Below are 26,970 nucleotides of genomic sequence, written 5' to 3'. Positions count from 1 at the left end.
GCGTCGACCCAGCCGCGGGAGCGTCATGGTGAGCTTCCTTCAGATATGCAAAATGTTATCTCGTTTATCTTAACTATGCGTTAATGTGAGACCGGTTATCTTAGAGTTCCGATAATCGTATCTAACAGATACAGTATCTAGCGGAGCGGCGCGGCCGGGAGCCGGGAGCTGCCGTATCGCGATACCATCCCTGATACGTGCTAATTATCAGATAGAAGCCGACAGATTTGATTATGAGAGCGCATCGCTTCATTACTGCGTGCGCGGGCAAGCGTGCGCCCGCGGGAGTGGTGCAGTGTGTGCAGTGTGTGCAGTGTCTTGCAGTGCGGTACAGTGTAGTGTGTGCAGTGCAGGGCGTGCAGTGCGGCGGGGCGGGGCGCGGCGGGGCGGGGCGGTCTGGATCCGTTCGCTCCGGATAGGCGACACATCGACGGATTATCGACGTGGCGACCTCGGCGATCTTATCAGTTGTTTTTTAGTCGAACATTTTCCGTGGAAAGCCGCGGCGGGGCGCGATGGCCGCCGATAAGCCGCCATATTGTTTCAGCGCTACGTCCCCTGCCCGCGGCCCGCTCGCCGCACCCCGCGGCCGCTGAATCACGCGATGGAGACGTGCGCCGCATCGCGTTTTTCGCTACGGCGAGTAATGCTTCAAGGATCGTCGGACGTGCCCGACGAGCTCGACGTGCTCGACGTAGTCGAAACGGCACTCGCGACATTCACCTACGAGAACTACAAGTACATTATGTTGCTAATGTCGGAATGTACTCTTCATTCCATCTGTACGTCAGAAACGGTACGTCCTCGTGCAGCCCCAACCCGAGCGCGCGAAGTTCTCGAGCCCGGGTCGTACAAGCGCTCGGCTTCCCCATGTTTCTAGAGACCCACTCACACTCACACATCCATATTTCTCTTAAACGCGTGCGTGCGTCGCGTCGTAATTTTAAACTTTATGTCCAATCGTAATTGTTCATTCATAACAAATAAAGTCATTACAAAGTCATCAAACAACAAAATTAAAATATTCGGTAAAACAATTATGTTTTGTTAGATTATGATCTCGTTAAGAATTAAATGCTCTGTGTAATGTTATGACGTCATTAACATTGTTCCTCGTTATTTTATTGGATTGTTCGATAAGTTAGAGCCGATTTTAAGCACAAATTAAATTTCCCTCTAACGTACTTTCCACACCCGCTTACGTTTTTCAGCAAAAAATTATCTAATCGTGTTAAAGGGAAATCGTTTAAAACATATTGTTATTTCTGTTTTATTACGCATAATGACAGGGATGATGATATCAATATTTTGAACTTGGAAACCAACAGTAAATCAGTTTTCATATTAACCAAAGACTGTACATTAAATATTAAAATAATAAATAATAAAATTATAACATTATTATGCAAAAACTATGAGTAATATGTTAAAACTTACAAAACTACTACTAGTAGTCAAACTACTAAATAAACTATATATCTATAACCTAACCTAACTAAAAATAAAACTAGATAATGTAAAAAATTGACCCCAAATCGCTGCGCTCGCAGGATAAGGTTCCCAAGAGGCTGGCGGCATTTCCAAAGACTTAAAATTATTCCATTTTGGGAAATTTTGTAATGATTGAAACCGGTGTAAATCACATTTATTATGAGGTGAAATGTGTCCTTGATCTTGTGTTGAAGTTTAGAACTTTATGAGAGATTTGTTCAAGAAGAGAGTCATGAACATCCCGACAGGCAGACTGAAATTCTGAAAATTGTTGTTTTGAATTCTATTGCCTTGATGAATAAAAAAAGAACAATTTCAGAAGCACATAAGTAAATATATTTTCCATGTATTGATATCGACCACTGTTCTCTATAGGTGAACAGGTATATACCTATAGAATTAATACTTCTATTTGACATTTGGTGAACTTTGATGGTCAATAAGACGTAGCTAACCTTTCACAACGAATTTTAAGCTCCATAGATTCCGTCGTAATCTTCTTCACCGTACCTCAAAATGAAGTTTATGTTTCCTACTTATGTTTTCAAGTTTCCTAGTTACTTTTACGCCCGATAGAGGCGCTGCACGAATCTGATACTTTGTCGATACGAACATACGAAATTCCTGATTCCTGCTCGAGCGCCACGCAGACGCAATCCGGGTGCAGCGACCGTCGTGTGACGCTCGCCGCTCCCTTGACGCTTATTCGAATTATAATTTCCTTTATGACCTAACTAGCCATCGGAAACCAAACTAATATTGATGAGAAGCAGCTCAGCTCACGGTTTGCACGTGTGATCTTTAGATCAGGTCAGTTCACAGATCTATCAGATTTATCAGATCTGTGAACTGACTCCTAGTTCAGTTCATTTTGTGCTTGCCAGATGATTTACGTTTCTTGTCGGAAGCCCATGAGTACCTAATCAAAACATAATGTAAAGGATATTTTTTAATTAGCAATACTAAATTGACAGATACAAATGTCAAATTTCAAAATAAAGTCAGCATATTTTGTGCAGTGTTGTAAGTACTATGATATCGGTTAGTTAAAAGTTAACTTTTATATTTAAAAGGCGTTTGGATTATTGCCTGCTTTACATAATGCCAGTACAGTAGGAAAGTAACGCTCAAAACCATAGCAGAAATTAAATTTTCATAATGTAAACAATAACTGGCGCCAGGAGCCAACATAGTTCATGCCAGGCCAGTGCTATTGTCGTACTGTACGTGGTATAAATTTAAAAATAACTATGATAACTCGGCATTTTTTTTTACCTTTTCAGTCACACCATACCACACATAGAGTGGGGTAACCTTGTTTGTGCCTCATACGATACAATATCACTTATTATCTCTTATTTTATACTATTTTACTTTTCATAATGATGAATAACTGTTTTTTATATATTAATAGTATTTAGATATTAATATATACGCGATATTACGTTTTAAATAAGAACTTTAACAGTTTTTTATGATAAATTAGAAACAAACGAAAACGATATTGATTTTATAGAGAACCTCGACGTGTTGATTTCTGTCTGATGCGGTCAGGTGTTTGACAACTGATCATTACATATATTCTCTGCCAACAATTCGTCGTCGATATCAGAGCCACAAATTTATATTACATCGCGTACAGCCGTGCGCTGCCAATTACCCCACGGTTCCGAGCTTATAAGCGGGTTCAGTTTTACCTCCACACCTTTAGAACTAACATTACATCCGACAACAGCTATTTTTTTTTTTTTTTTTTTTTTTTTTTATGGGCGGCGCCATGCCGCCCTCTCGTTCCCCCTAACATATTTTTGGGTCAGGGACCTGGGGTGCGGTTATACACTTTCATAAAATCTTAAATCTAATATCACAATATTATTGCTATGTCTAGGTTAAAAAAATAATACATTAAATAAAATATTAAAACTATGTACAATTGGACAATAAAAACAATTACAATTAAAACTAGTTTAAAATTACAATAATAATTTTCAAATTTCAAATATAATTAAAAATAAATTTAAAAGGATAAAAAGTTAAAAAGCAATAAAAACAATAAATATCAATAAATAGTTAAAATCAATAAATTATTTCACCTACACCCTATTCCTTTTTATGGCCGTGAGGGCCGACTCCTTACAATATTCTAAAAACGTTTCTCTTTTCTCTTTATTTCTTATTAGACTGCATAAGTTGTCGATCTTAATTTTTTCTTTTAATTTGATTTCAGAGTCGGCCCTCCTTGCGCCGGTCATCGGGCACTCGGTGATGATGTGCAGCACGGTTTCCTGTACCCCCGGATCGCACACACACGAGGGGCTCTCCTTACAACGGAACTTGCAAAGGTAAGCAGAGAACCCCCCGTGTCCGGTCAAAATTTGTGTAAGTACCGGGTCTGCGTCCAGTTTCCTGATGATGGAGTACGCTTCTATGACATCCGGGAAGAAGACTTTGGTTGTCGAGGCAGACAACAGCTATTGCGTTCGTCTGTGTGTTGAAGGTCCGCTGGAATGACGGTGGTTTTGTCGCGGTAATTTCTCCTTTGGGGAAATAATGCTAGCAAAAAAAACGAAACATCTGTAAAATTTGATTTATTATATCTCTCCTTTTGGCTTATATCATAAAATATTTACACAGACGTGTAGGGCGGAGAAAGGCGGCGGGGCGGCGGGGCGGCGGGGTGGGGAAACTTCCCCCGCCCCTCGCCCCTCGCGCCCCCCCCCAGCCCCCACCCTCTCTATATACTTTATATCATAATAATATGCAAAAATATTATCTACTCTTATTACTTAGATACATTGTATCTCGTCACGACACAAGACTCAATTCGGCTTCAAACAGAGAGGATTCAGATCTATGAGCGGGGCTGCCCCCCCCCCAACCCTCCGCGCCCCGCACCCCACATTATATGATATATTATGTGGCGCACTTGTTATATTACACAACACAACACAATCAGTGCACAAAATCAAATATAAAATATACCCAGGTACAGTCGCGTTCGTGCGCGGTGTTACAGAAACACTTGCCTTGCCTTGCACCTCGTCAATAACTTAAATTTCTTCGCATTGATTTTAATATTAAACGCGCTATTTTTACATCAATTGACCTTTTTTACGAAAAAATTGCTTTAAAAAGCGGCTTTCTATTGGTTATTATTTCTGCTTTTCATACAGAGGAGGCTTTAGAGAATACCGCCAGCCGAGGCCTTTGTACATATATAATTGAATGCATTATTATAGCACATTCACTTTTATCGTTTATTAATAAACCTTATAAATAGATAGGCGGCGGTGGCGGAGCGGTGCCGGGCGGTGCGGGCCGGTGCGGGGTAGACGGCGGGCTGGGCTCTTCACGAACTAACACACATATAAATTCGTGGAATGTTTTCGAAGTCATGGAGTTAACTAGCGTTTCATTACTTACTAAATAATATCAATAAAATTTATTATCAACGAACAGCCTTCTCGCTAATATTATTATTAACATATATCTTAAGTGTACGCGCCGAGCCGAGCACGACATAGGAATGTGTGGGAGCGAGTGCCCGCGCCGGCTTTTGGTAACAGCTGATTGTCGACTGGCGCCGCATCGAAGACACGGCGACCCTGCGCGTGCACGCTCATAGACAAATTTTTGGTACAATTGTACTAGGGACTACATAAATAACATAAAAATATTCACTATAGCTCATGTCTCGATAAAACCGACCGCTGGGCGGCGTGCACCCGGCGGCGTGTACCCAGCGGCGTGCACCCAGCGGCGTGCACCCAGCGGCGTGCACCCGGCGGCGTGTACCCAGCGCCGTGCACCCAGCGCCGTGCACCCAGCGGCGTGCACCCAGCCGGGCGGCGACGCGAGTGATTCAGCTGGCCAGCGATACGGCGGCGCTGCGCTCGCCGCTCTCGGCTCGCCGGTACTCCTCCTCGTACATGTGCGCGGCGTGGGCGGCGTGCGCGACGTGGGCGGCGTGTGCGGAGTGGGCGTGCGCGGGCGGCGGCTCGTCCAGTTTGATGGCGTGCTGCACGTAGTATCCGAGTGCTAGCGCCGCGCGGCTCTCCGCGTTGCCCACGCTGATGACGCCCGGACCGTTCTCCACTAGAAACAATAACGTTTTACGATTACTTTAGATGTCAAAATATTGTGTGATCTGTAGCAAAGCAAACCGTAAGGTTTATTACAATTAAATGACCAATCGATCTGCCTCTGGTCTAAAATGATGATGGTGGGACGAAGGGCACTTTAGAAGTATTGATATTACTACTGGCTGTGGTACCACGAGTACCGTGAGTACTCGCGGTACCATAGCCTAGAGCAGTGATTATCATCAAACTTATTTCTTTTACCGCCCCCTTTGAAAATCAATTATTTTTCAGCGCCCCCATTTTTATACACCCCTAAAACTAAAAAAAAAAACATAATTTCATTACTTTAATTTAGTTATATTAGTCGTTTCTAATATTTCTATCATTTTGTTTTTGTTTGTTTCTATCTGTTTGTCATTTTAAAATAGAAATTTTTACCAGTGAGTTGAAATAATTTCTGGTGCAATTGTAATTAAGGTAAAATTGCTCTAATTTTTTAACTATCATCGATCATGTTCCTTTTTCAGAAACAACTTTAGCAGAAACTTGTTACAACTTGATTGTGTACATTGTGCGGGCTATGAACTCTACGAAATCTATGTTAAGTATTTTAAGTGTTTATAACATCATACAGGGTAGAAACATAAACTAATTATTCGTTTTTGATAATTGTGTAGTAGGCGGGTTTTAATTTTAGTGAAATTTAAAATATATGTAATAAAGTAAATGAAATTACAAATTATACATCGCCCCTCTAACCCACATCAACACACCCGATTTTTTCTGGGCCCCTGAACGCCCCCCTCTAGGTTTCAAACGCCTCCAAGCTCCCACCCACTTATCGCCCACTTTGAGAAAAACTGGCTTAGAGGGACACTTACACATGTTCTCTAGTTTGACAGTAGAGGGCACCGCGTTGGAGGCGGCATGCGGCGTGTGCGCGCCGTGTGCGCCGTGCGTGCCGTGCGTGGCGTGTGCGCCGTGCGTGCTATGCGCACCGTGCGTACCGTGCGAATTGCTTTTACTGAGATTCCTTTCCCCCTTCATAGAATTCTTTGGTTTTCGCTTCCTCGTCTGAAAATATCCCAAAATGTCATGACAAGACTTTAGCAAAAAGCTGACACTACATTATATACACATTTTTAGAGAGTGGAGCGTACCTGTATGGAGTCCTTCTTCATGGCGAGTGGGCGATTGATGCCGTGCAGCTTGTAGTAGAGGCCGCACGCGTTGCACACGGTCTCGCCGTGCACGTTGCGCCGCCACAGTGACGTGGTGGAGGTGCCGCAGTTGCTACACGTCAGTCCGGGCCGCTTGCTGCCCATCTGCACACGCACACCAGGCGTCTTAGTCACAGCCGCGGCCGCAATAGTTACTAAACCGAGTGTCGACGCCCACGACTCGTTTCCTATTTTGTCAATTATCGAGCAAAAATAATTGATACCAGTGCATGGGGTCGTCCCTCGGTCTGCGTAAGCGAAGCCGTTTGGCCGGCAATGGAGGCTGCGTCAACGAGTCATGTCGAGGTCACGAGTGACCGTTTACTTAAGGCGGCATGCAGTTAGTGATAGCGACAATGACACCGTTGACTCAGTTGCATGCATTAGAGAGTCGGTAAAGTTAGCACGGGAACGATGAGAGTTAGCGAGCGGAGGGCGGGGTGAGACGGGATTAGGCAGGGGGGATGGGGAGGGGAAGGGGGGCCACGTACCCCTTTCTTCTGTTTGTAGTCGGGAGGGGTGGAGGCGGCGAGCGGCGCGGCGGGCGCGGGCGGCAGCGCGAGCGGCGCCACGCCGCTATAGCCCTGAAGGAGGAAGCCCTTGTAGAGATCCGCGCCCGGCGGGGCCCCCTCCGCGGCCACTGCAACCAACACAAGCGTAACTACGTCGGGCGCGGATATCTGGGCGTGCGGGGCGGGCGAGGCGTGCGGGCGGGGCGGGGACGCGGGGCGGGTTAGTCAGACGTGGGCTGCGTACGTCGGGCGCGGGCGGGGCGGCCGCGTGCCGCTGACGTACCAGCCGCCGGGGCTGCTTCAGCGGACGGTTCATGCCGTTCATCTTGTTGTAGAGGCCGCACGCGTTGCAGAGGTAGTGGCCGGTGCCGTCGCGCCGCCACAGCGGCGTGTGAATGGCACCGCAGTTGACGCACTCGCGCCCGATCGTGAAAAACTCCGCCATCTCGACTGCGCAACACATCACCGCCGCGTGAGCGCCGGCCCCGACCGCCGACCGCTCGGCTGATACTCCGCATGTCATTCCGACCCCCGGCACTGCCATTGGCGCCACATTCATATAACACACCGACAATCGTTCAGGCGACTTCCATCATCATTGGAACTCGTACTGGAATACCTACTATACTAGTTTCTGCTCTCGACCGTAGAGAATACACGCGCCCTATTTTTGACAAAGGATTATAAAAGGAGCGTATGTTCTCACATCGGCGTGCTGCGTGCGGAGTACGATGAGTCCGCACTCGCAGACCCACCGCAAGCGTGAACTCCGAACGAGTGACGCGGCGACCTTCGCCCGGCCCGATGCGATTGTTTACAGCTAATCAATGTCAGATGACGCGTCGCGCGATCTCTGTACAGAGCGAAAACAACGAACAACCTTGGCAATGGACCGCATTGTATCACGTAAGAGTGCTGAGTGTGCAGCGGGGCGTCGCGCGCACGTGCGCCCGCACACGGAAGCGGCGCACAAACACATGTCTTTTCGCGTCGTTGATATCATTTAATACTTGGTAAGTAGTATTCAGAAAGCTGGTAAAGTGAGCAGACGGGGCGGCGTGCCGGCAGGACGGCGGCATGGCAAGCGCGTGGTCTCGTTGTTGATGGACCACGTCATCGCAATCTAAATCGACTGGCGGCGGTCGGGGATGAAATTCAATAGCGGCAGTGCAGCATGTGTTTGCTACAACAGATAGTGGCCGAATAGGCGACCGTTATCGGACCGGGACATCGCTAATGGCGCGGATAATGTGCGTGCGCCAGCGCAGCCTGGCTCGGCTCACACGCAGCGCTGTGCGGCGCAGGGAGCACTCGTCGCTAATAACGCAGACCGGCGCCGGCGGCCATCGGCCCACGTGTTTGTTGGTGTGTTTGAGACACCAACCATTGATGTACAATCATTGTAAATAAACCGTATTGTCAATATGTTAATCTCCTTGCACAAACGCACACGATGTCATTATTTTATGGTGAATAGTCACGTTCCTCCCATTTTTAAATCGTATTACTTATTGTCCAAAGAAAGAATTAAAAATTATTTAATTAGTCCATAATATGTATGCGCAAAAAATTTATTTTCAGGTACTAGAGTAAGGCGTGTGCGTGTGTGAGTACGTGACGTCATCGGCCAGCCGGACGCGGCACGTGCCTTATCCGACAACACGACATAAACGGAATGACATTTTAATGCACTTAAAAGGAATGACTTCATTTGGAGAGGCGACGTTTGGTTTTTTTGTCGGGACCTGCACAAACAGCGCGTCCGGCCGCGCCCTCCCCGCGGCCTCCCCGCGCCCTCCCCGCGCCCCATCTACCACACATTACGTCTCGAGCGTAAATTTGGTTGTAGTGTCGACTGTTGACTGGTGCGAAAATCTAATCGCGATCCAACCGATCCCGGTATGAATCCCTCGGGACGGAAGGCTTGTGCCGCCCCGCCGCCCCGCCGCTCTCCTTATGCATTTACCGATCAACACGCTCCGTGATCTCGACAAGTTTAAAACGATATCTCGTGTCTCGTGTTTTCATAAATTCTTCCAATTGCCAATATGTTTACTATGATTATGCTAAACGCTTTCATATCGTGAGCGTGCCGCCGTTGAGGTCATCCCCGCTCATCGCAAACGCTCCTCTTCAAAAGCCTCTACAGTAGAGAGGTAATTAATTCAGAAAAGGCGTCTCGAAGTCAACAATAATAGGAGAAGGGCGCGTCGCACTTAGCGTTGGTTTTGTCTAACACATTCGTCGTATTCCCTCAAAAATGTGGACACGTAACGAACGACGTCTCGACACGGCCTCATTTGAATATATATGTACGAGTAACAGCAGCTAATTATCCGATAGGCGTGTTGCCGCTCGCGCTGTGCCAGTCTTCCAACCGGTATCTACATTAATTCAACTTTGTCAGCGATGATAAATTTATTAAACGCACTCTTGCGAAACGACGCAAATAAATTTACATTAATTCAATTGTAATTCCGAAACAAATGCGAAGTACATGGGGTATAAACTGTATATACTCGTACAAGACTACGAGGGCGGTACCGACCTAAAAGCATCGGAACGCAGCACACTTGTTTCGTGAATACTGACGCAGTATACGCCGACCGTTTGTCACGATATAATTACTGTATCCAGCTAGATCATAGTTACATATTATACTTCTGGGCCGAATTCTTCATGAAGTTTTATTAATCTTAAAGCAGTTTCGTTGTCCCGTAGTCCTATCTACACATAATAAAAACCCAGTGACGACACCTAGTCTATGATTATAAACCGTTGACTACACTTAACACTTGACTTTTTGTAGCAGACTATTAATTATTTAATGGAGAGCCGAGGCGCAGAGCCCCTCGAAGATAGATGAAGGTTAAGTGCCTTTGAAAAAGTGTGCCCGCTCCGCGCCCTCGCGACGCCCCGATCTCCTCTTGGAAAAACGCCGACCTGTGATCCCGTCTTGAGGAGTTTTACCGACAAATTGCGCGTAATCGTGTTTTTTTTTTTTCTTAAGCATTATACCGTGGATTTCTCAAACCAAAATTCCCGTTTAAAACATATTGTTATCTCTGTTTTGTCAAAAATAATGACAGAGATGACAATATGTTTTATACCTACAGAGAATTTGGTCTCAGCAACCAACGGATAGACGCATACAATATGTATCAATGTGGCGAAACTATGAGCGTATGTAGCGTGAAATGCACGCACGTGCTCGCCGCACTACGCACTGCGCACTGCTAGCCGGAAGTGCAAAGCGCAAGACGCCGCGACCCGGCGCGGTACCTACTTATATGTTGACTACCTCCCCCCCTGCACCCCCCCCCCGGCTGCGCCTGCCGGGTTTCGTAATGACATGCGGGAGTATCAGCCGTCGTCTTCGTACACAAGTAAATACAATACAAGAAAAATATAAAATACAAAGAATGTAACATATGCCTATCATATAGAAATCACAAGGAACATTTAAAAATATTAGCCATCTTTGTGGTGCCTTCAGCAATGCAACCATGTGTCTCTTTTTTGTATTAGGTATAGTGTCATTGCTGCATTGTAAATTTCGGTCCGGGTTCCACTGGTGTGTCATTGTGCCGGTGTGTGAGTGTATCAGTGTTACGGCAACGGCGTACTTACTGGCGCTGAGGCTGGCGGCGGCTGACAGCTGCGGTCGGCGCGCGTCCAGCGCCCACGCCTCCTGCAACAAGCAATTTCCTCAGTGCCGTCAGTGTTGCCCCGCGTTCTGCTTCTGGCTGACGAAGCAGCACGGGGCCGCACTAAGCGTTTAGCGCACTAAGTGACAATAACGCATGACTTCATGCGTTATCGTCGTAAAGAGAACACTAGAAAAGCTACTTTTCACGCATCTAAAAAGGAATAATTCCATCTTCCCACGTGTCACTTAATTCCACATGCATGCCAAAAATGACTTAGACCTATGGGTTTATCACCTATAAATGGTGATAAATAATGAATTGCAGAGGTTGAGGTAAAAACACAAAAAAAGGAAATTCCTATTTCAATCCATTCGTTTCTTTGTAAAAAAAGGACAGTTAAGGATAGTCCAGCTCACGTATTTGTCAATAGTGTTGTTTGTCGAGATCATACACTGTTAAAGGTTACGGTGTGTGAAATTCGGCCGCGCTCGGAGTCCGTGACGTCGTGCAGTGCGCACTCACCTGGTGCGGGTAGCCGGCCAGCGGCTGCGGCGCGTACGCAGGCTGCCGGTGCACGAAGGCGCCGCCGAAGCGGGCGCTGAAGGCGGGCAGCGCGCCCCCCGCACCTCCGCCCGCGTTTCCGCCACCGCCCTCGCTCTCAGTTTGCTCGTACTCCTCCAACACGCCGCTGCTGTAGTTTGGCGACCCACCTGAAGCGACAACCGATAAAGATTAATTGCAATACGTCGTACGAGTGCCTCGCGTGCTCTATGAAAAGCAGTAAATGTACCCGCGCTTGAGGTCCACATCTGGGCCTGAGGCAAGTCTGCACCGTTGCCGAAGTAGGGCGAACCGGCGGTGTACCCGCATCGCGCGTACACCGCGCCAGCGCCACCGCCCGCGCTCGCCCCCGCTCCGCCGCTCGTGCCCGACCTGCACACACAAACACACGCAGACACATTCAGAAAGACATCAAGATCACAACATATAGCCATCACCAGCTTAGCCTATGAAAACATGTGCTAGGCCGTTTATAGTAAATATCGCCGAACCAGATACCTAGTAGTCTCTAGTTCTAGCTTAGCGTCATCGTCCATTCCCCTGCGACCCGACCATGCCGTAGCGAAGGGCGATTCCTAACAGTTTATTCATTCATTTATATATAATATACTTGATTGCATTTTATAGTACGAGTAAGCATTCCGTCATCTTGCAACGCTCGTCCGGTCGAGGACGGCTCGCTCGCCGCCGCCGGGCGCAGTTCGTGGAAAGGCCACCCGACACCGGCGCCCTACACGGCGCCGCAGCTTCCGCGCCTTCAATATTACCTAACATGTTATGAGGACATCGGTAATTAACAGACGTTACTGACGAATGGCCATCACTTCTGTATGTAGGTACACGTCACGCCTCACTTCCAAATTTCGTCGGTATTCTCAATACCTACCTATTCGGTACACCTAATAGATACTAATAGATACCTACTAACAAATATTCTATGATGATATTTATTACATAAATCTAAATAAAGTTTATAAATCCTGTCCAAGAACACATAATTATTTTAAAGTTTTACCCTTAGCAAGGTTGTAGTAAGTACATAATCATGTAGTGCGCATGCGTAGGAAATCGGTGTACTCGTATGTATGTAGGTGTTCAGTACCAGTAAACTGTAGTTGCATAACAACGGCGCAGTGCCCCCGCCCCGCGCCCGCGCCCTCCACCCCGCACCCGCACCCGCCCGCGCCTGCGCGTCTAATGGCATAACGGTGCGGAAAGGTTTATTAGGTCAGGTTGGTGCGTGCAGTGGGGGGCGGTGGGGGGCAGTGGGGGGCGGCGGGGGGCAGCTGGCTAGAACAATGGCGGGTCGCGGCCGCGGTGAAAAGCCTAACCGATCGTAAACTGAACGAAGTTTCAATAATGTTTTCAGAGGTCCGCTCGAGACTCGTTTCTTACTCGTACTAGAGAAATAAAAAGGTCGACGGTTAGTGTCCGGCGCAGCGAATCTAAGAATCAAGAATTTATACATTTGAATAAAATTGTAGTGTTTGTATGTAATATCTAGAGAATACGTATACATATATATTTCTTACACCTGATGTGTGCGTTGCTGATAACGAAAAACCAATTATAACATTTATTTCTGGCGTAATACAATAATACGAACGGTTTCATCAAGTCCAGACCAAAAAGTCTGGCCAAATTCTAGTAATCCACCTTTTTCCATCTTTTTCTAATATGGAACATATAGGAGAGGGAACTCGATTGACTTGTATAGAAAAGGTAATTATCCCTTTTCAGAATATTGGCACCTCTATCCATAAAGTTAGGCAAAACACTGCATTCGTCTTACTTACTTACGTACTTTAGACACTTCATGTAACCGCTTGCTGGTTTGTCACATTGTGCCATGAAAAAAATGCAAACAGTATACGAGTATGTACATAATACATATATATATATATATATATATATATATATATATATATATATATGAACTATACAGACACAGAGATTCTTATAAATGTGTCATGTCGACTTCAAAACGAGCATAGCACGCGGGCCGACCACGCGTCACGCGGGGTGGGCGCACGGACACACGAACACGCGGGCGCGCACGTGCGACTGCCCGCACGTGTCACGCTCGCCCGCCCTGGACGTTAAAGGCCCGTGCTACAAAAACAAAGGCGGACATAATCGGGCTCGACCGCGACCGCGCGATCCGGCGCTGTTTGCACAACTCGGTCCCGCTCCAGGATCCCCGGGCCCTACGTAAACACACCACTCGAAACACTTAAGCCGTCACTCGAGTGGACAAAAAACACGAACAAATTTGAAAACGATCCGAGGACCCTCGAGACGTGTAAAACGACGAGTTAGAGTCTGCCGCCAGAAAAAGTGACAAACACCTAGCGCCGCACCTGCCCGCGCCCCTCCCGCGTCTACACACCGCCCCGCATAAACCTGAATCAATTCAAGATTTCTTGTAAGCAGTGAGCCTCGCAAAAGGAGGTGAAACAAGCTAGACATCTTAAAGTGTGCGCACAGAGACGGCAGGGCGAAAACGCTGGAGCAAAATGTGTGCGGCTTACAACCGGCCAACGACGCGTATCAGTTTACTACTACTACGAGCCGAATGTGATAACCGGCATGCGCGATAGCGTTTATGAATGAGAGAAAGATTAGAGCTAGCGGATAAGCCGGTGATAACGAGCGAGCGCCACCGCAGCTGCACCGCATCCCCGCCGCAGCCATACACTAGCACAATCTTTTGAAAACACGTCACAATTACGACCGCGATGTCATCCAGATCATAGTGTTTCCGTCGGCCCCGCGCCCTACTTATATACATGAACAAGAACTGCGAGCGCACGTTAAGTGCTCAGATGTTTATTTGTCGTGTGTTCACTTGTTATATTATACGTCGTCGTGCATGTCGCGGAAGGCGGCGGAGAAACGCGGGCAGTTATCGCGCGCCAAGCGCAACGTCATGCCGCTACTTCTCATAGCTGTTGGAGCAAAGCAGGCTGTTTTCCATGTATATTTCTTTTCTTAATTTTAAGCAAATTACTTGCTGATGACTTTTCGATATTAAGTATAGTGTTTATTATCCTAAGTACATCAGTGTATCGCAACTATATAAAGAAGTAATGAATAAAAACGGCTTAAACGGTGACTATAGCTGCACGAGTGCGCCGGTGTCCTGTGACGAGCTCCCACGCCCGCGCCCGCCGCGCCCGCCGCACCCGCCGCGCCTCCTTCGCACACATCCGGCACCATGCCACGGCATCAGCACGTCATACCTATATTCTTATTGCAATTACAAAAATATGTGATCATCCAAAACGTTAAGGATGCAAAAAATATCTAATCACAGCGCCTGCTGAATCGAAAATCGAAACTCTTGCTAGTACTCACTCCAGATACCTGGTGCTACTTTGTTCCGGCGCTAGGCCGAACCCCGCTCACCGTCCCCGAGCGCCCCAACCCCCCCCCCCCTCAGGCCCGCACTCCGCCGCCCTCACGTTTCGCGACTTATCGCATTAACGAGCTCCACTTTCTTCGGCGCGCAAACAAACCGCCGTTTTTACGTCGTTTCGATTCAACAAAAAGGTTCGAGGACGAAGGTTGTGTTTGTGCGAGCGGCCCGTCCCCGGCTCCGTTTGCTTGTCATATTAGCACCTCGTAATAAATTATTGTCGAGATCGCGGGAGGCGAGCCTGAGCGGAATTACTGGCGGCGCACATACATGCTCCACATTTCAAAGGGGAAAATATAATCGATACTGTAGTCATGCAGACAAAGTATGCGGCACTCGTTCACAATGTACCTACCTAACTGAGTTGGTCGAGGGCGGGTCCACGCCTAGCGCAGCGCCCGGTACCCTCATTTCCCTTTTTATTTACTATCGGTAGAAAACAGCTCCAGGGTATCGCGTCCCGACGATTATTGACTGAATCGAATGTACAAAACAATGAATATGTACAAAAAATGTACAAACAGTTTGAAAGGAAGTATCGTCGACACGACAGAGAGGTCTGTGTGCTATTGCCGCGCACTGTGCGAGGTGTCGATGACGCGAGTTGTCGGTGTGCGTGTGTGCACGGCCGCGGGACGATAAGAAACGCTGGCGACCGATGCCGAGTTACAGTTGCGATAATTGGATGTCTAGCGAGGAGCGAGGAGGCCTGACCGATCACTGTTAACTAACTCACAAATCAGCCGCTGATTTGACGATGTCTTCAAGTCAAATGAGAGATGTGAAACAAGTCACCAATATAAGTTTGTTTTTGTCGTCCGCCTAGTCGAATCCGTCGTCCGACGAGTTATGGGTCGAATTGACGTCGATCGTGGTACCGTCTTGTTCGCCGCCGACCTTCAGTCTGAGACTGTATCCCGGAGGACCCCTACGTATATTGAATGTCGGTAGCCCTAGTACACAGCGAACAGGACAACGGCACAACTTACTGGCATTGCTATACAAAACATTACATAATTTTAGTTTTACTAAGGTATTTGGTTAAATGCTGTTTGCACGATGATTGGAAGTTAATTAGTCGTAAATACAAACAGTCATCAAGTGACCGCCGCCTGCACCGCACCGCACCGCACCGCACCGCACCGCTCCCCGAGCTGCCCCGCGACATTCACGATCGGAATAAACAACAGATGATGTATTTAAAAATATACTGTAGATATATCACATTGACGACGACAATTACCGAATAGGTTCAACTTGGCATGAGGTACACAAGTTACAAAACTGAGACATGGCAGCAGATACCATCTCATTACTCAATGGCCAATATAATAAATATTTCAAAGGTGCACAGATTATTAACATCTTAATGAATAAAGTATTAAACAATTGATCCATTATCGTGGCGGGGTGCGGGGTGTGGGGTGCGGGGTGCGGGGTGCGGGGTGCGGGGTGCGCGGGGCGCGGGGCGCGGGGCGATGGCGAGGCACGTAGCGGTCGCGCGGCACGTCCGCGTTGCGCAGCACAGGGCCGCGGACCACGCACCGCGCTCCCACACTGATACTGCTACACATTGAATCCTCTTCATAATTACCACAAACCAAAGGTGCAATGCGCATGTTCCGCGTCCACTATACGTGTCATATCGCCGTGTCGGCCGCCGAAGCGCCGCACGGCACGTGTCTCACAGCGTTCTTTGAGAATTCATTCAAAACTTACACCGTTACCTCTCTCGCTATATGTTCGAGAAAACGAAAGGGAAGCAATTAGATTCTTTAAACGCGATACATTTAGTGATCTAATCCAGTGGGTTAATGGAGTTCGGATCCACATAGCAAAAACTGACAAATTCGGGACCGGGCCCAGCTCTTGGCCCTCTTAAAAACGGGGCATATAATTTAAGCAACGCTCAATTTCCTTCGTCTTTATGGTCAGAGAGAAAAAATATTCAACAGCGCGAGCCACAGCCGGGTTATGTTATATTTCACATACTTTGGAAACTCTAATTTTCACGATGGCAGAACTCAGGACGGTGGAGACGGTGGAGTTTCGGGAGTTGACAATGAGTGGAAGATCTCGGAGAGGCGAGGGGTGCGGGGAGCGTCTGTCGTCTGTAGCCTTATCGCAGGTTGCAACACATCGCGACATGCACTATCTGTTGCTCGCATGTTTACATATTTCTCACATCTCACGGTATTTAATCTATACATATGATAATCTAAATTATATCTAATCATGAATGAAAATTTCGCAGCAAGTTTCGCAGACTTTTGGATCCTGTCGTAATTATAATGCAAGTAATAACACAAAAGTAATGTCCGCGGCGCGGGCGGCGACAAGCGAAAACAAACAACGTTTTCCTCATAGTACCTACATTGTTAGCTGCCTTGTGTTATTCTTTATGTCTCACATTCTCGAATCTTTGTTATTTTTACCGAAAGTTGTGTTATTATTTTATGTAATTTGTTTAATGTGTTAACATAAATTTTTAGTTATGTATCGCGTATTATATTTTCAGCGAGAAGAAATTGAGCTCCTCCGGGAAATAATCCGGCAATTTTGTTATCTTCCACATTCACTTTTAAAAAGTGAATGTGGAAAGAGGGCCTTGGACAGGGGGCACCGGGGAACGGGCAGCGGACATGCCGTGGTATGCATGAATGTTGCATGTGTTTGTATTAATTGCGGAAAACGTGGTAAAATTGAGGCAAATGTTTGAAAATGATTAGCAAAAGGAATGTTAAAGACGCGGATGGGGAGTGTCTTGTGCCACGCTACAATCTCAGCTAATCAAAGGTAGTACTTAATGGCCAAGTATATATGTAATTTTTTGATGTTTCCTGTCTTCCTTTGACGTTATGTATCAAGAGAAGTGTCACGGGAGTGGAATTCTACGGTAATAATTTGCCAAACACATCTTGTAACACGCTGGCCTCGCAGCTACACTTCACAGGTACTATTCAGACTGCACTAGCGGGTGCGGTGGCGGGCGCGGGCGCTCGGGTCTTGGCGTCTGCGTATTCACAGTGGCGATCGAGCTACGAGTGTCATTGCACATGTGATAGGTCGTTCTCAAACTTTGCTACGTATTTAGAAGACATGGATGAAGATTTGTTTTTATTAATGGAAAATTCATACTTGAAATGGAAATTTCAATATATGAAGTGTGGCACACACGATTTAAATAAAGGAAGAGAAAATTTTGGAGAATTTTATGTATTATACGCTGATTTATTACTATTAAATGTTGCAGATGTTTGCTTTGCCAAATAGCAGTGCGATGTTGTACTGCAGATATAAATTCTTCAGTATTGATATCCATGACGATTGACGACGCTTCGGCGGGTGAATCAAAATGGTTTTAACCACACGCGTAGTCGCCTAACAGACGCTATATCACTGTGAACGATACGGGCGGACAGAGCCATTAGAAACTCCCGCGCCACCCGCGCCTGCGCCCGCCTCATGAAGACGCGCAGCTCGCGGGAGCACTGTGAACGCAAATGGCGTCTGCATACATTTTGATTTACACGCGCCCGCGCTAGCACCCGCGCCCGCCGGCACTCTGAAAGAGTACACATGTTCGCAGTGTGCGTGCGCGGGTCTCGTCTCACAACCACACCAATCCACAAAACTTATATTTTTAAAATACCACGAGGAAGTATTTTAGTTTTTATCTGCATTATTATATTTAAGCTAATGTTAGTACTGCACACATAATATTATGTATATTTATGATCCATGCTGATTATGAACGCGTAGAAATTCGGTATGAACATATCAAACTCGAAAATAAACACTAAAACTCATGAATTCCAAAAATGTTTTCGACAAAACATTATTCTCACCTAACTATAATGTATATATAATATGTAACATTAGCTTTCTGTTTTGGGCATAATTACCGCGCCACGCCGTCACCCGCTCCGCCCGGCGACATCAGCTGGCAGCGCGACACAGTCTTGTGATCACAAGCCGTGTGCTGATGTCAGCTTAGAACAATGACGCTCAACATTCACTAACGAACATTAAGATTCTTGACAGTCGAACTTTTGGCCGGAACTATATTCTACACAAGATTTTGTGGCCGAAAGTGGCCTAAACAGATACTACGGGTCTACACTACAGAATTCAGATGAAAGTTATCGTTCACGTATCCAGAACACGTAGATTAAAATTCTTAAATTCATTTTGCTTCGCTTGAATGTTTGCATTATTACAATAAAGCGCTCATCCCAAGATAGATCCCACAAACAGGGAAAATCTTTGTTTATTTATATTTTTACTATATATGTATATATATTATTTGCCGTAACGATGTGGTGCTCGGAAATTAATGTATCTAGACTCGAATGGTGTGTAGTTTTTATAAAAATTGGGATCACTTCTGTTCAGGTTCGCTTTCATGAAAAAGAGGAATACATGCCTAAGTCACATAGGCCGTAAGGATATAGTATTAAAGTGCGGCGCATCGTTAGTTCGTCAAATCTTCCAATTTGGTGTACCGGTGCGCCCTTGTGCTTCGGGGGCAAGGGGGAGAGTTGTGTTGTGTTTACAGTAACAATGTGCAAACAAAAGCCTAATTACTAATGGCTAATGGCGAGCAAACATCGCACCACGCCGCAGCGGGATAACCCGCGTCGCACTAACGTTACGCTCCCTGCTCGCCTCACTCGCCCGCACAAACAGCTCGGGACAAAGAGTATTGTTACCCCGCCACAAAACTCGAATACGTTTCAATAATCGAATAAATAAAGATAATGTTTAGTTAATTAAAAACTAGCTTTTACCCGCGACTCAGTCCGCGCGGAATAAAAAAATAGAAAACGGGGTAAAAATTATCCTATGTCCTTTTCCTGGTTCTAAGCTACCTGCCCACCAATTTTCAGTCAAATCGATTCAGCCGTTCTTGAGTTATAAATAGTGTAACTAACACGACTTTCTTTTATATATATAAAGATAGATTCTATTTTGTTCATTAAAAAATCAAATACCAGATTGACAGTTCCCGTATGACACTCAAGATATGGATACAAAACGAATGACACCTCACACTTTACAATCTAATGAGTGCTATGTACCAAAAATGCTAAATAAATGTCAGCGGCGGAGTGGCGGCACAACATGTTTTTCTACTGCGGTTTTCACATCGTAACCTCTTCACCCTTCAGATAAAGAAATTAAAATCGTACTGCATACGTTACTTGCGACGCTATTTCTATATACAAAAGATAAAAAATGCCTTTCATACTATAAAATATATTTCAGATAAATAATAGTACCAGTAGAAGCAGCCGTAAAATACAATTAGCCGTGGAACAGACAAGAAGGAAGGAACAGACAGGAAGTTACGGCCGCAGAAATTACACACAATGTTACGTAATATTTCGTTACTTTTTACTGGGTTTATTAAAGATTTGAAGTTTTTTTTTTCGTTATTGTAATATGTATCGGAAATAAACTTTTAATAGTTATACAATATTTTAAGGTATTCGGAGGAATATTAACTTGGCGACCTAGTGCGTTCTGCCGACGTTGGTAGGTACCTACGGCGAACTTTCGCTGTTCAATAGACTGGAACCATAGTACGGCAACTAATATCTTAACTTTAAAGTTGGAACAAATGACACACAGCGACAAAATCGGTCGAGCATCACGATCGTTTTACTGCTTTCGGAGTTCGTATACATGTAAATACTAGCTTTTTCGCAATCACGCGGATTTAAAAAACTTACTGTAGCCTTTATTTTCTTCCAGACCATGTTCTACATCTGTTCTAAATTTCATGGAGATCTGTTCAGCTGTTCTAAACATTCGTATTTATAATATTAGTATTATAGTAGGTGCTAAGATGTAAGATTACTTAAGTACTAGTTATTACTTTGTTGATTAAGTTAGTGCGGCAACACGAACTCTCTAAAAGCTGTGATTTAGAAACTGCTTAATGTGTTAAAAGTCTCAAAATTTAGACATACATTTCAAATATATAGGTACATGGTAAAGACTGATTAACTGCCGATAAACAATATACTAGTGGTCGTCCATTTGCAGAAATTCAATATAGATAATTCCTATTCAAACATTTTTTAAAATTATAAACTAGTTGTCGCCCGCGACTCCGTCCGCGCGGAATTAAAAAACCTTAATAAGTAGCCTATGTGTTCTTCCAGACTATGATCTACATCTGTACCAAATTTGATCAAGATCCGTTCAGCCGTTCCGGAAATAGGTATCTTCAAACAAACATCCATCCATCCAAACATTCGCATTTATAATATTAGTAAGATAATTAAACTTTATGCACTTTTTATTTTCATAGACGTTAACGTTTCATAACGTTATTAGACTATAGATTTTTAGATAGAATTATAGATAAATACTAGATTTCAAATAGTTAGGGCCGTCGCAGTACAACATACTTACATATATATGTATATTACTCAGTAATAATTACTGGCTGTAAGCCGCGATTACTTTAGCGCGGATAAAACCTTATTACTCTGTGTGTTTTTCCAGAATATTTTATATATCTAGATATGCCGAATTTCAGCAAAATCCCTTTAGCTGTTCTAGATATAGCTACGTAATAGCAAACATCCATCCATCCAAACTTTCACATTTGTAATATTAGTAAGAAAAAGATTTAGTATAGTACTTATTAGATTTATACATAGATATGACTAGCTAAGTCCGGTTACGTGATAATTTGATAATGCGATAATTGCCGTAGCATTTGGCACAACGAGGAGAGTGCATCGTAGTTAGAAGGCGCGGTGGTGCGGGGTGCGCGGGCGGGGGGCGCACTGTGTACTACGAGCTTCAATGAATGCAATCGCAGCTGATAGCACCAGATTAGCGATGTCGCGTCTTGTTCCGCGCACAACGCGACCTCAACCGGCGGTCGCAACGCGCCCACATGCGTTGTGTACAAGTTAAAAAACAGCCTCCGCTCCTCAACGCGGGGCGTAAGGGGAATCGGCCTGCACTCGCAGGGTTGGTACTCACCCGTCACCGTGGTGGTCGTGGCCGTAGGCGGGCGGCGGTGCGTAGGGCTCGTAGTGCAAGCGCGGCGGGCTGCGCTCGGGGCTGCGCGCGCGCGCGTACTCGCCCTTGAAGAGCGGCTCGTCCAGCGCGTAGGCCTGCATGTCGCGCGCGTGTGCCGGCCGCAGCTCCTGGTAGCAGGCGGCCGGGGGCGGGCTGTCGCCGCACTCCGCCTCGCCCTCTGCAACACGCGCTCATTGGTTGTCGCAACGGGGCACGGGGCGCGGCGAGCGGCCCTCCGCTCCAGTCGCCCGCCGCCCGCGCACCGGCGACGCTCCGCTGCGCGCGACGAGTGCTCGCCGCGTGCCGTATGGACCGTCGCCGCTTTGCTCTACGCTCTACGGTGGACGACCAGAAGTGGACCCGATCGTGTGGTGTTAGATTCGTAGAGCGTAGGTATTAATTGGATACTTCACTTAACGATGGAGTCTGAAGTGGTGCGGTGCAAGCACGGCCACGATGGGAAACTCACCTTTCATGCAGTTGTTGTTAACCTCCGCGATGAGCGCGTCCAACTCGATGGTTTCGGCGCGGTGCCAGGCGCCGGGCCAGGCGTCGTGCAGCATGCTCACTGGTTCACTACGTACCGCACGGTGCGGCGTGCTGCTCGCGCGACGGTCGTGCGTACACTGGCGCTTCGCGCGCCAACGGTGCGCTGAGCGTGCCCGCTGCTCGCCGCGCGCGGGTCGAGGGGCGCAGCGGGCGGCGGACGACGGGTGGCGGGTGGCGGGGCGCGGTGCGCGGTGCGGCCGCATCCGATCTAGTTTTATTCGGCGGGCGACCAATGGGCTCCCGTGTCCGGGCGAGGGGACGCGATCACATTATACTCCATTTATACATACTCCTTTGTCTTGTCCGGCGCTTGCCCGTCGCTTGCCGCCCGCCACCCGTCGCCCGCCGCTGCACCTATGGCCGGCCCGGATCGATCTTGTAAATACGTCGTTATGCTTATGTATTAAGCGAACATCCATGGATGAATATTAAATATGGCCAATAAATCGTCTGTCAATAAGGCACATGTTAGATGATAAGTTAGTACTTATATTACGCTATGATGGTTAAACCGACATGCAATGGAGGGAGGCGTCGCCTCTGCTCGTCTGGGACAAGGGTGAAGGCGTTGTCACATCGTATCGTAAACCCCGGGTGCGCTACCTTAAGACTCGCTGAGGCAACGGCGGGATATGAGGTTCGACCTTTGAGAGTAGAGTTTCCACGCAAGCACCGCTGGAACGAGATTCTCAGAAGAAGTTACAAAATAAGGGTAAGGTTTCAACAGCCCCCAGAATGTAACGAAATTATACCAATAAGGTCAGACACAGACCATTTCCTCGGCTATATAAACGTGAGACGAAATGCATTTCCTTAGATAGAGAAAAATTATTTTAAAATCTCTAGCATGAGTAAATCACGATCTCCTCGATAATAAAGGAAAATGTCGTAGTTAGTGACAAAAACGCGTTCGAAGATAACTACTTTTAGATAGCTATTAAAAATGTGAGAAAAAAATGTAATCTGTCGTCGAGGGCGCAGGGCAGAGAGGCGACAATTTAAGTTAAAACACAGCGGGCGCGAGCGCGCGGCCTCGCGATTATAATTTTAACAAGTTTTCCTTGAAGAGCGCATAAAGATGTCGCACGCACATGCCGGTCGCCACGTTCCCGGGAACCTATAAATTTTATCGCATTAGCGGAGATGCGGCGGCGCCCCGCGGCGCGCACGGCACGACGTCCCGGCCGTAGACTGAGGCAGCCCGGCCGCCGCCCCGCTGTCTCCCCGCCGGCTCACCACTCGCCTCGGAGTAACAACTCCGACATGTGTTTCCTAATCCGTTTGTGTGTTTGGATTAGCGGAGTCAAAACATTTCCCAACTTTTGTCATCGCGAGGATAAACGGCCAGCGGGTTAGTTTTTGTGGTCCGCTTTTTTACCCTAGGTGGTATTCGAGCAAGCTGCTACTTGATCACTAGTATCGTTAAAATAGCAGAGTGACCGCTACCCATGGGCATCTGTAATGAGCTATACAACAGATGCGTTACTTACTTTTACTGGACATAAAAAAGAATCCCCTTTCCCATCCCCTTGCTCGCCCTGCCACACTAAATCCTCTTCTTTTCCTAAAGGTGGGAAGAGGAAGAGGACTAGTCTTGGGACCGATCGACATCTCACTGATCGGACGTAACAAATACACGCACACACATGGAAACACCGATGCTATGGCGTGAGACTATCAATAGAAAATATAGTACCTTCTGTTGTTGCTTAAACTGTGAATGTTGTACACAAACATGTTACGCGTATGAAGCTTGTTATTTGCACGAGCCTATTTTCCGGTGCCTTCCAGTGTTCCAGCCATTCATAGGCGAACTCGTTAATTACCGAAGCGATGAGTGGCAGTGCATGACGTCACGTGTACCTGCCGCGCCCCGCGCCCGCTCCCCCCATACAACGCATTACTCACCTGCGACCCTTTATCTAGAAAGCTAGTGCAAAAGATTGTGGCTATTGTAGCGGCGAATGACGAGCCTTGGAAATAGCTAATGACTCGTGTTCCGGGAATGCGAGCCTCAGGGCCGGTAAGCTCCCGCCGATCATGCCGCCCCGCGCGCCGCTCGGGCAGCGCCACGATGTATGCGAGATGCCGATGCGGTGTCGGCACGGTGCACGACATTACGCGCGGAGCAGGACCTCGCCTTTCCAGCTCGACCATACATTAGATACCGCTGCGCCGTGTCGCACTAACTGTTTCGAAGCTTTTTAAAAAACGAAGAAAGTTCTATTTTTTTCAGGCTTAAAATATACTTCGTACTTCCTGATACTCTCCTTACTAAATTTAATTTTGCCCTGGAATTACAATAAAAGTTCGCGTTGACAGTAACACTATTACTTAGTGCGCGACTGCGGCCGCCTCGTGCTACTGTTGCATCTTCCGCTGTCTTTGTACTAAAGTCGCCGGGAATGGTCGCCGTTCAACACCCGACTGACGGTAGCGGAACGGTATCGGTAGATTGAACGGTGCGTACGGACATTCGGCATAATGTCTTGACAACGATGTCTTCGGGTCTAATTGGGTGTTTATCGAAGGTTGACAGTACTAATCGACACCCTTCGTTTGTTTGACGTGTGCGAGTATATGAGCAATATACATAAGGCAGTCTAACTAAAACTATAACGAGTAACGAGCTAATTAATCGGAGCGTAAACGAGTGTACGTTCTGCTCTCCGCGCCCCGCCGCCCGTCGCCCGCGCCCGCGCCGCTCGCCGAGTCGGTCGAACCTCGTTGCAAACATCAAACAATAACATTTCCATTCCATCGATAAACAGTCCACTGGTAAGTTGGGCCGACTGCGGCGAGGAAGGGCAGCGGGGGGACGCGCGGGGATGCGCGGGGGGGCGGACAGAGAGCGGTTAAATAAATAAGATATTAATATTTCGAAGCGCGGAGCGGAGGTCATGCGTTATCAGCGCACAGCCGAGCCCCGTCGCCCGCCGCCCGCCTACCCCGCAGGCCGCCGCCGCGCCGTGTCGCGTCGCGCAGCGCTACGAACTCACGCTCCATTCAATTCTAACGAGTTAATCAGATTAAGTTACGTTCTATTGCTCTATCTCTGATTAAAATGTTCGCTCGCCGCTGCCGAGAGTTTGAGTCTGTTAGCGGAGGCGTAGCTGTCCACTCGATGACTGCACGCTGATGTTCATTTGCCAATAACTGGATAACTTACGACGACGGAATTTCGGAGCAACGGAATGCAAATAAATTATACCTACTACAGATGCAAACTTCTCGAACTTGTATGTAATAGATTGCAAAGAATAAGAGGCTGGGATTGTTACAATTCAACTTTAGATGTCAAGTGAAGTACCACTTGTACCTACTAGCTGTCGTTTTCGTAACTATCCTTTGTTACGATTGAAAGCCAAATTCATTTCAAATTCCACGCACGGCGGCCATTACTATATTTGACTTTTTACATATTTTGTGAAAATTGTGACTTAAAATAAAGTGATATTGTAAAATAAGGGTACCTACCTAAATGTTATACATAAATGAATGTAACGAATCAAGTATGTATTCCGCGTAACTTCGTTCCCAGTGTGTGTAGTAGGACAACAACAACTGTATTACAATCAAGCGACAGACGAGGAGGGGTCTTTGCTTGTTTGGAGGATTTAAACGTAGGCTATTGAATTTTTCACCAGCTATTTATTACCACCATTTATTTGTTTCACTTATGACAGAATTAGAACATAACGAAACTGTCCACTGAAAGTTGTATGCGTATGTTCGTTCATAGCATTTTGTTTTATTCAGTTGTACGTTATAGTTGTACCTTATTTATAACTTCCTTTAACGATCTTGATCGTCATAACTTTGACATTACCCGACATTAACTCTCATAAAAAATAAATACGGCGTGAACTGTGAAAGTAATCAGTGTGTACAAGTAAGTGCTGAATGCAGACAGTGCACGTTAGACAACGTTACAAAGGTAACAGAGTTTCATAGTATTATTATTAGAGAGAAGATATATAGAGTTAACATAATGACAGTTTTGACATTTGCAACTACGTGACTTCGTTGTGATGTACGGGCATGTAGCTCCCATGTCTGACAATGTACAACGCATTTTCTCCCATATAAAAAGATATGCGTAGATGTAGAAATGTAGACATAAGGGTAATTCCAAACTATTATTTTAGTATTTGCATTCGGTATAACATTAGTTATATAAACAAGTATTAAATAATAAAGCCATCAGTTAATAGATGAGGTCGTTAGACCGGCTAATGTGAAATAACTGGCGACACGACACGACGTCTCTGTGTAAACTCAATCAAAATCACTTATATTGGAATTATTTTAAACTAGCTTTTACCCGCGACTTCGTCCGCGCGGAATAAAAAATAGAAAACGGGGTAAAAATTATCCTATGTCCGTTTCCTGGTTCTAAGCTGCCCGCCAATTTTAGGTCAAATCGATTCAGCCGTTCTTGAG

The 26,970-nt window shown here is 46.4% G+C and overlaps 1 protein-coding gene across 2 annotated transcripts; it reads right to left on the bottom strand.

The window, feature by feature from the left end:
• Positions 1 to 4,437: 4,437 nt before the first annotated feature.
• LOC106716295 (transcription factor GATA-5) lies at positions 4,438 to 25,382 on the bottom strand. Of its 2 annotated transcripts, none has more exons than XM_045686336.1 (9): positions 22,448 to 25,382; positions 21,940 to 22,156; positions 11,746 to 11,888; positions 11,478 to 11,665; positions 10,936 to 10,996; positions 7,550 to 7,755; positions 6,734 to 6,898; positions 6,455 to 6,647; positions 4,438 to 5,586 (listed from the first exon to the last, which is right to left on the bottom strand). In XM_045686336.1, the coding sequence occupies exons 1-9, from the start codon at positions 22,728 to 22,730 to the stop codon at positions 5,354 to 5,356; spliced, it is 1,689 nt and encodes a 562-aa protein (XP_045542292.1). In that variant the 5' UTR covers positions 22,731 to 25,382; the 3' UTR covers positions 4,438 to 5,353. The 2 variants fall into 2 exon arrangements, with proteins under 2 accessions (XP_045542292.1, XP_045542293.1); XM_045686337.1 differs by having other exon boundaries at positions 7,589 to 7,755; positions 22,448 to 25,381.
• Between the last annotated feature and the right edge of the window lie 1,588 nt (positions 25,383 to 26,970).

The sequence above is a fragment of the Papilio machaon genome, chromosome 3 (assembly GCF_912999745.1).
Source record: "Papilio machaon chromosome 3, ilPapMach1.1, whole genome shotgun sequence".
NCBI classification, from domain to species: domain Eukaryota; kingdom Metazoa; phylum Arthropoda; class Insecta; order Lepidoptera; family Papilionidae; genus Papilio; species Papilio machaon.
The sequence above is the reverse complement of the archived record's forward strand: the minus strand, read 5'-3'. Positions and strand labels throughout refer to the sequence as shown.